Source organism: Mobula hypostoma, chromosome 8 (genome assembly GCF_963921235.1).
Source record: "Mobula hypostoma chromosome 8, sMobHyp1.1, whole genome shotgun sequence".
Lineage (NCBI taxonomy): Eukaryota > Metazoa > Chordata > Chondrichthyes > Myliobatiformes > Myliobatidae > Mobula > Mobula hypostoma.
In genome coordinates this window covers 26,784,557-26,794,778 of record NC_086104.1, presented here as the reverse complement: position 1 = coordinate 26,794,778, position 10,222 = coordinate 26,784,557, and the positions used below count along the sequence as shown (strand labels likewise).

At 41.0% G+C, this 10,222-nt stretch overlaps 1 protein-coding gene across 1 annotated transcript in view; it reads left to right on the top strand.

Annotated features, from left to right (window-relative positions):
* Positions 1–318: 318 nt before the first annotated feature.
* The window catches only part of fh (fumarate hydratase), a 33,452-nt gene continuing 23,548 nt past the window's right edge, over positions 319–10,222 (top strand). The window contains exons 1-3 of the mRNA XM_063055599.1: positions 319–482; positions 4,625–4,759; positions 8,483–8,593. Coding sequence (XP_062911669.1) covers positions 363–482; positions 4,625–4,759; positions 8,483–8,593 — 366 coding nt within the window. The 5' untranslated portion in view covers positions 319–362. The remainder of the gene's footprint in view (positions 483–4,624; positions 4,760–8,482; positions 8,594–10,222) is intronic.

The window sequence follows — 10,222 nt, the reverse complement described above, 5'->3', positions numbered from 1 at the left end:
TATGATTCTCTTTGGGAGGAAAAATATTAACTGCACATCTCTTATCAATGTAATTCTTGCTCTGGATGTCATCAACTCTGAGCTTCTGTAAATTTACCATGGAGTTTTGTCAATAGTTAAGCAACACATCAAAGTTCAAACTTCTGAACCTTTACAGCATTTTCAAAATTTAGATACCTAAAAAGAGTTTAAAGCATGATAAAATGCAAATTTTAGGGATACTAAGCAGTACTGAACTAACTCCGGGATGTAAAATTAGATATCTGATTGCAACGGGCTCATGCCTTTGCCCCCGTTCTACACCTCCCCCTGGCGGCCCTTTTCCACCCCGTCCTTGGTTCCTCCCCGCCCTCCTTTACAACATGTTCCGCTTTGTCCGAAATCTCCAGTGCGTCCAAGGCAAACTCCGAGTAATACAAGGCTGTCAACTATTTGCAAAGAACTCGCTCCCGGCCGCTGCTGTTGCAATCAGTAAAAGAATGGTGAGTGCGGTCATGCCAAATAAACCTGGGAACCAAAGCAGACAGGGATGCACACGCCGTGCGGCCTTTACTGCGATACAGCGGACTAGGGAACTGCAGCTCCCCTTGCTATCACCCCGAAGAGTGTTGCGGTTAAACCCTTGCCCTTTCGGTGCATGCGTTCCTTCTGTTGCCGTGTCGGGCCTCTCGGGTCAGTCGGGCGCCTGCAGCCCCGGGATTGCCCGTGTTTCCCCACGTCCCAGTCGCACAAGGTCACCTGGAGCCCGGCAACAGAGCCACTCCGGATGGTGACGCTGAGGGCAGGCAGCTGCACTCTGCCACTTCTCATGCTACCAGTTCCTTTTTAATGAACGTTTCCTAAACGAAAAACATTCTATTCGGCTTTGATGTTTTGCTGTTAAAACACACAAATCGGGAAACCCAGCAGGCCCGTGCTGCGCCCAAACTCTGTCGAAATAAGAATCGTGAAAGGCAAGAGACACAGGTCGCCAGCTGCTGTGTGCCGGTTTCCTTCCGACAATTAAACAAATGCATTGCAATTTTGCTTCCGTTTTCACAAAATCATTTGAAAGCGGAGGAAGAGTTCATGTAGAAAATGCAGAGGGCAGACATCTTTCTTTTCAAGTAGGTTGGGATCTCTCTCGGCGGCAGTATCATTAGTGAATGTCTGTACAACCATTGGTGGTTATTCGGTGGCTTGTTTGAACTTCAGTCGCAGACCCGCATATCTAAGTGCATGTGCTATTTGAAGATGCTTTTGGCTATCATCGACAAAATCTCTCCCTCCACTCAAATTGTTTAACTATAAAAAATTCCACAACAGAAAATTTATCTTTTTAAAGTTATTGAAGATTGCCTCGGCCATTGCTGTTGGAAAGCCACTCTGTTGATTTAGTGTGGGTGTATTATTTATGAAATGACACTGCCGGGCCTGGCACTTATTGTTTGTACTACTTACCCTGGGCTTAGCTACTCACTGCCTTGAACACTACCGTGCAACTGTTACAATTACTCCCATAGTGTTGTTGGTTAAGGGATCCCCTGTTTCTGTACAGGAAATGATGGGCAACTAGTGACACACTGCAAAGTCAGATATGCAATACGGAGGTGAAAGGGTTCCCTACAATGCTTGTCCTTTGGAATCAATAAAGTATCTATCTAATCTATCTCAAACATGAGGAAATCTGCAGATGCTGGAATTTCAAGCAACACACATAAAAATTGCTCGTGAACGCAGCAGGCCAGGCAGCATGTATAGGAAGAGGTACAGTCGACATCTTGGGCCGAGACACTTCGTCAAGACCTGATGAAGGGTCTTGGCCCGAAACATCAACTGTACTAACTGTCCTATATAGCCTGGTTTGCTGTGTTCCACCAGCATTTTTGTGTGTGCTGCTTATTTTTATACAGGTCCTTTTACATTCAAATCAACTAGTATTTCTAGTTCTGAATGGATTTCATTGCTTTCTCCACAGTTATGAGCTTACCTTCGATATCCACTTTAGGAAATAGCTTTTGGTTTTAAACAACTAAATTCAGTTAAATTAATGAAATACAGGGAAGTAACAAAAGAAAAAGTGAAAAAAAATGTTCCAGTCCTGCTGAAGAGAATTGGCCTAAAACGTCGACCACTCTTTTCCATAGATGCTGCCTGACCTGCTGAGTTCCTTCAGCATTTTGTGTGTGTGTTGCTTGGCCTTCCAGTATCTGCAGATTTTCTCTTGTTTAAGAAAAAAACTATTTCGTTTTAGTTTTTCAAGATGTATAACTTTCCAACCAATAGAAAACTTGACAGTGGATTCTATGGTGTTTCTCTTAACAGCCATAGAGGTGTTAATTCTCAACACTTTATTGTAACTGTAAGATTAACTTGTGTTCAAGGGTATGAAATTAATCCAACTCAAACTTAAAAAGCATTAACCTATTTTGGAATCTATTATGACATCTGGGACAAATGAGATTATTTCCCTTTAGGAAACTAAAAGTGATATAATTTAGGGCTATTTCTGACTAATGGTGTGGATCATCTCTAGCACTTGGTTCTGAAGAAAGGAAAGCAAAGCCCGGCTGCTTCTGCTGGGACACCGATATCCAGTGTCAGAGCTGACTAAAATAGCTTCGAAAGCTGAGCCGTTAGCTTTGGCAGTAAGTCTCGTCCCTCCTGGTAGCTTATTCTTGGGCCTCTTAACCTTTATTGTGTCCAGTGGACTTGGCAATTATTTAACATGGATCTAATCAAATTAATGCTACAGTTTGCACCATCTCAGAAGCGGTGATCTCTTTGTATAATACATCAGCACTTTGTTGTTCAAACAGCAATATTAGTGTTTTATCTTTGTACAGTTGCTGCAGCATAACAAATTTTATGACGTAGAAGTTGGTGATAATCTGGTTCATTTGTGATTTCATGACTCATGTTTGCACTGGCACATAGCAACCTATACATAGCATGCACGTGAAAACCATAAATTAAACATAAACTGCAACTTTTCACATTTTACAAGAAGGAACACAATCAGAAAAGTATTTCAGTGTAATCAAAATGTTGGGGGAATAGTTTATTGTGCTCTGTGCTATGTGTGCCCTCCATTCATTTTGTATACCTCGATCAGGTCCACTTTCAATTTCAATGTTGAATTAGTAAAGATCCAGTTAGTAAGGGAAAAAATTGGTTTCACACTTCACTTCAGATCTTAAGAAAATGATATACAAGAAATAATTAAAGATTTTCAAGAGAGGAATGATTGTCCAGGATTACTTTAAGATTGACTGCTGACATTTCCAGCCAGGGTGGAGATGATTGGGTAATTCACCGGTCAGTCAAGACTGCTTACAAGGTTATCCTCTAATCAGAACACTCTTTCAGGAGAATTCATACTTTCATTTTGCTGAGTGTTTCTATTGTAAACTCTTGTTTATTTAAATTGATAGTATTCTCTGATCCAAATAATATTGTAGATTGACCATGCTTCATCCTCATTGTAACTCATTGGGTAACGTGCTGACTGGACACTTTATAACGATGTACTTAATTTATTGATGGTTCTGCACTGGAAACCTCTCCCTTGCGTAATCTTTGTTTTGTGTCTCCATTATCTCCTGTATAATACCTTTCAAAATATACCCGGGAAGACAGAGGTATGTCGTCTCTTGAGTGAGGAAACATCCCCAGTGATATTGTGGCCGAATTGTACCTGACTCCGCAGATTCTGACCAAGTTGTTGGTCGTGAGGTCTGCGTCAAGCTATGTTTCCGTAAAAATGTCTTGGAATATCTTACAAATTTAATTTTGTCAAATAAAATAGTTGTTTGTATTAAGGGGCCTCAAGCAGACAACCTTTTTACAATTAATCTATAAAGACGATAGATATTTCCAAATTCACACAGAAATTAAATAAGTACAGTACTATGCAAAATTCTTAGGAGTGAGTAAGACTTAGGCATGTCAAAGACTTTTGCACAGTAATGGATTTGTCAATGAGCGGAGAGTGAGTTTATAAATCTGGTGGGAGCAAAGGATGTTGGGAGTAGTGAGGGTGAAGCACCATGGGAGGGGTGTGGGACATGTGACTGAGAAGACAGGGTCGTGTGGGTGCAGACACATACGGCGCTGAGATACTCAGCAAGGTTATTTGATTCCAAACCATTGGTTTATTGATCACTACTGAATGTCTCTCTGGTGCTTCCCACTCCCTTCCCTTTTCCAAAACATGATTCCCCTCTCCCTGCCCCCTTTCCACCCTCAGTCCACAACTGAGACTCATATCAAAATCAGGTTTATCGTCAATCACTTGTGTCATGATTTTTTTTTGCATAAAATTACAACGGTACTGTGCAAAAGTCTTTGGTAGCCTAGCTCTATATATATATATATATAGCGCTCGTATGTATGTTAGCACCTTGGCCCCAAAAGAACACTGTTTTGTTCAGCTGTATTCATGTGTGGTTGAATGATAAGTAAACTTGTATATGAATTTGATTGTCTGAATAGCCTCCTGTCATTTCTGAAATTTTGCCCGTGACCTCTAAAGTTTTGAACTGCTTTGTGTCTAATGGACTTTGAGATTTAATTTGAAAATTACACAACCACATTTATGTGATTACTGAAGAAATCAATACATTTGACCTTTTGATTTTTGCAGGCAAGTTCTGATGGATACAGAATCGAGTATGATACCTTTGGTGAACTGAAGGTGCCAAATGATCGATATTATGGAGCTCAGACAGTGAGATCAATGATGAATTTTAAAATTGGAGGGACATCCGAGAGAATGCCAGTAAGTAATGGGACGGTTATTTAAAGGAACTTTCTTATCCTTTAAAACATCAGACACTTCACCGTAATTTGCCCATTGTTCTACTTCAGAAATATTGTGTTATTTCCCCAATTCGTTTGGTCAAAAGTTTAGCAATGTGCCTATATTTTGCAAGCCTCTGGCCAATGAAAAATCACACAGAATTATAACAAATGTACACAACTCCCTTGTCCATTCGTCCCCCCCATCCCTCCCCACTGATCTCCCTCCTGGCACTTATCCGTGTAAGCGGAACAAGTGCTACACATGCCCTTACACTTCCTCCCTTACCACCATTCAGGGCCCCAAACAGTCCTTCCAGGTGAGGCATCACTTCACCTGTGAGTCGACTGGGGTGATATACTGCGTCCAGTGCTCCCGATGTGGCCTTTTATATATTGGTGAGACCCGACGCAGACTGGGAGACCGCTTTGCTGAACATCTACGCTCTGTCCGCCAGAGAAAGCAGGATCTCCCAGTGGCCACACATTTTAATTCCACATCCCATTCCCATTCTGACATGTCTATCCACGGCCTCCTCTACTGTAAAGATGAAGCCACACTCAGGTTGGAGGAACAACACCTTATATTCCGTATGGGTAGCCTCCAACCTGATGGCATGAACATTGACTTCTCTAACTTCCGCTAGGCCCCACCTCCCCCTCGTACCCCATCTGTTACTCTTTTTTATGCACACATTCTTTCTCTCACTCTCCTTTTTCTCCCTCTGTCCCTCTGAATATACCTCTTGCCCATCCTCTGGGTCACCCCCCCCCCGTCTTTCTTCCCGGACCTCCTGTCCCATGATCCTCTCGTATCCCCTTCTGCCTATCACCTGTCCAGCTCTCGGCTCCATCCCTCCCCCTCCTGTCTTCTCCTATCATTTTGCATCTCCCCCTCCCCCTCCAGCTTTCAAATCCCTTACTCACTCTTCCTTCAGTTAGTCCTGACGAAGGGTCTCGGCCTGAAACGTCGACTGCGCCTCTTCCTATAGATGCTGCCTGGCCTGCTGCGTTCACCAGCAACTTTGATGTATGTTGCTTGAATTTCCAGCATCTGCAGAATTCCTGTTGTTTTAGTTTAACATCGAGTTGAGAAAATGCTTGAAGCTATCATTAAAGACAAAATAGCAAGGCATCTGGAATGAAATGGATCCATCAGGCAGACGCAGCATGGATTCAGCAAATGCAGGTCCAGTTTGACAAACTTACAGGAGTTCTCTGAAGATATAACGACTGCAGTCGATAGAGGGGAACAGATCGATGTTATTTACATGGATTTCCAGAAGGTGTTCCATAAGGTGCAGCATTAAAGACTTATCCGTAAGATAAGTATGCATAGAGTTGGGGGAGATGTATCAGCGTGGATAGAGGATCGATTAACTAATAGAAAGCAGGGAATTGGGGTACATGGGTGTTACTCCAGTTGGCAATCAGTGGTGAGCGGTATGCCACAGGGGCTGGTGCTGGGCTCGTAACTGTTCATGATATACATTAACGATCTGGAAGAGGGGACTGAGTGTAGTGTATCTACGTTTACGAATGATACTAAATTGAGTGGAAAAGCAAACTCAGAAGATACGGGGAGTCTGCAGAGATTGATGGGTTAAGTGAGTGGGCAAGGGTCTGGCAGGTGGAATACAATGTTGTTAAATGCGAGGTCATCCACTTTGGAAGGAAAAATGGAAGAGCAGATTATTATTTAAATGGTAAAAGATTGCAACATGCTGCTGTTCAGAGGGACTTGGGAGTGCCTGTACATGAATCACAAAAGGTTGGTTTGCATATGCAGCAGGCTATTAAGAAGGCAAATGGGATGTTGGCCTTCATTGCTAGAGGGATTGAATTTCAGAGCAAGTAGGTTATGCTGCAACTGTACAGGGTACTGGTGAGGTTGTACCTGGAGTACTGTGTACAGTTCTAGTCTCCTTACTTGAAGGAGGATATACTGGCTTTGGAGGCAGTGCAGAAGAGGTTCACTAGGTTGATTCCAGAGATGAGGGGGTTAGAATATGAGGAGAGATTGAGTCGCTAGAATTCAGAAGAATGAGAGGAGATCTTATAGAAACAGATAAAATTATGAAAGGGATAGATCAGATAGAGACAGGAAAGTTGTTTCCTCTGATAGGTGAGACTAGAACTATGAGACATAGCCTCAAGATTCAGGGGAGTAGATTTAAGATGGAGATGAAGAGGAACTGCTTTTCCCAGAGGGTGGTGAATCTGTGGAACTCTGCCCACTGAAGCAGTGGAAACTAACCCAGTAAATATATTTAAGACAAGGATGGACAGGTTTTTGCATAGTAGGAGAATTAAGGGTTACAGGCAAAAGGCAGGTAAGTGGAGATGAGTCCATGGCCAGATCAGCCATGATCTTATTGAATGGCAGAGCAGGCTTGACGGGCCAGATTGCCTACTCCTGCTCCTATTTCTTATGTTCTTATGTAAAATGTCAGAATATTGGCAGAAATTGACTTGGAAAAGAATTTTCGCAGATTGAAACTCTCATCTTCCTGAGAGAATATTTCCAATTGCATTATGCAATTAAATGCTTTTAAACCCCAATTTTAGAAATTTTGTGACAGCTTTAAAAAGAGTTAGCACCAGTTTGTCTCCTATTTACATGAAAAACAAGAATTATTGGGTAAGTGGGAGATTTAAAATGGAGGTTGATACGTTCTTGACTAATAAGGCTATCAATGGTTACAGTGAGAAGGCCGAATGGGATTGAAAGGTCATATAAATCTGCCATGATTGGATCATGGAGGAGACTCAATGGGCTGAATGGCCTAATTCTGTACCTGTATCTTATGATCTAATCAGGAGTAGGTCATTAAGCCCTTAAAATCTGCTCTGTCCTCATCAAGAACATGGCTGATGAGCCTCACCTGGAATTTTCCAAAACTATCCCTGTATCTCCTGCTCACATTAATATCCATCTGTTTGGAATTAATACAATGGCAGAGTCTTCAGGACAAGGGATTCCAAAGATTCACCATCCACCATTCTTTTGATATCATTCCTAAAACTGAACCTGTCCCCCTGATCTTGACTCCTCAGCCCAGGGAAATGTTTTTTCCTGCAATCAGCCTAGAATTTTGGAAGTATTGATGAGATTTTCCCTTATTCTCCTAAACTCTAGAATGCAGGCTAATATACTCTGTCCTCATATCTCAAATCCGTCCCAGAAACCAGAATAGTGAATCTGAATTCCACTCCCTCCAAGGAGAATAACTGTTTACCATATGCCATGTTTGTTTTCACAAAATTACTTACAATTAATACAAGATATATTCACTCTTGCACTGAAAGAACATTTAATTTTGTTTTTCATTTGTCTTCATTTAAATAGAATTCTGATTACGGGGACTGTGGCATTGAGAGATTTTTAACTGTCGGAATCCAGCGAGCAGGATTTTGTGTATATTTCAGGAAGAGTGAATGGACCTGACTTGCCCTACTACATTGCAGTGTAATTAGAATATTGTCCGGTTCAACATCAGCAGGTCTTGCTTGCAATTCTCTAATAGCAAAATAGATTATATAATCTGTCAGAAATGTATAAATACATAAGGAAATTGCATTCTTTCTGATTCAGTCCTTACACACTTTCCAGATACAGTATTTTAACGAAACCTCTCTGTTGGTGAGTAGAGGGAAAATAAAGTGTGATATTTGACATTACTTCCATGGCTTCTGTTCACAGATCCAAGTGATAAAAGCATTTGGGATTTTGAAAAGAGCTGCCGCAGAAGTGAATATGGACTACGGCTTGGACCCAAAGATTGCACACAGTATTATGAAAGCAGCAGATGAGGTAGTGTGATGGTGTATAAAATACATTGTGGAATCTTCATGGATTTTGGAAGGAAGATAGCCATCTGAGCTGAATTGCTAGACTGGAGAAATGATGGCCAAATCTAGAGGGGTTGAAAGGAAGCGAACCATTTTAGTTAGAACAGGTCATGATCAGTGAACAGTGGAGACCTGTAGTGGCATTGCAGGAGCTCCAGAAAGACTGGTAAGGAACAAAACATTGTGAAAGTGGATTGAAAGGAAAGACAAGTTACTGCTTTGCCTTCTGCAATCTTTATCATGCCTGGCAATTACTCCACACTGACTTTCCTTTATCAATTTGCATAGCTTCATATTGACTCAGAGCAGTTTGATTCAACTGTACGGCCACTCCAGATCTCTAAGCATTCTGTTAAACCAATTGTTAAATACCAAGCATTATGAGTAAAAAATTATATCAATGCATACAAGGCTTTGGAAGTGATGTAGCATTTAAATACCTTAATTTGCCGTGAAATTGGAAATGGGCATCTCTTGAAGACTTCATCATTTTGCGTCTGCTTCACAGAGCACCTTGATTCGTAGCTATTGTGGCTTGTAACTCCAGAAATTAATAAAAAAGAAAGATAACATGTCTACTTCGTTTTACTTTAGTGAGGCACTCACATATGACGTGGTGTAATGACCTATGCCATTCGCATACTTTTACATACAACCTGTAATGAATTATGCAAATAAACAGCGAATGGTTAATCAAACAATATATATTTACAACATTACTCAAATATTACTGAAATAATTAAATACTCAGCCATAGCCCTGTAAAATTGAAATGTACTCATACATTTCAATTTTGTGGCCTGATTCGTATGTTTCAATTTTGTGGCTTTAAATCATTTGAATGATATGCAGATCAATCATTTCTCATTACCAAGTTAAACAAATTACAGGTCCATCCCAGGTACAACAGGATTCTGTTTCTGAGAACTGTTTGTAGCCCAGTTAGTAAGTCAGAAATGAGGCCACCCAGCAATATATTTAAATTTTAAAAACTGGCCAATGAAGTCTAATGTGTAGTTAAACCAGAGCATTTAACTTAACCATTCAGTTTTCTCTGCAGGATGAAATGGTGTTCCTTCAGACCAAGTTTCCCCTAGCAGAAGATGCTTGCAGCCGCATAGCTTGTTGCCAACCTCCCGGATGCGTGTTTGTGTGCACAGACTGTATACGAGTCAGGTGTTTGTAAGCCAAGGAGGATTTGTACATTTTTGGCAAGGATCAGTTCAGATAGGAGGTGTTTGGGGTTTGGGATTGTATGTAGTTGAAGGTTAGACACTAAGCATGTTGCGAATACAGAAACTGCTGATGATGAGCCCAAGTCACCAGTCCAGAGTGCCTTAGTCTTAAAATACAATTCATATGACCACCTCAGAGTGCCTGTGTTAATCAGGAGAAATGCTATGGGAGAAGTTAGTAATTTGTTCATGATAGCATAAATGCAGAACATATAATATATAAAGGAAAAAGTATTAAAGGTAAATGTGATTACTTATACTTTTATTTCTTTGTTCTTTACTTTTGATCATTAACGTTGCCATGCTATGGTCTGGCCAGTGGGTGGCAATTTTTAGTCATATAGTAGGACGATGCA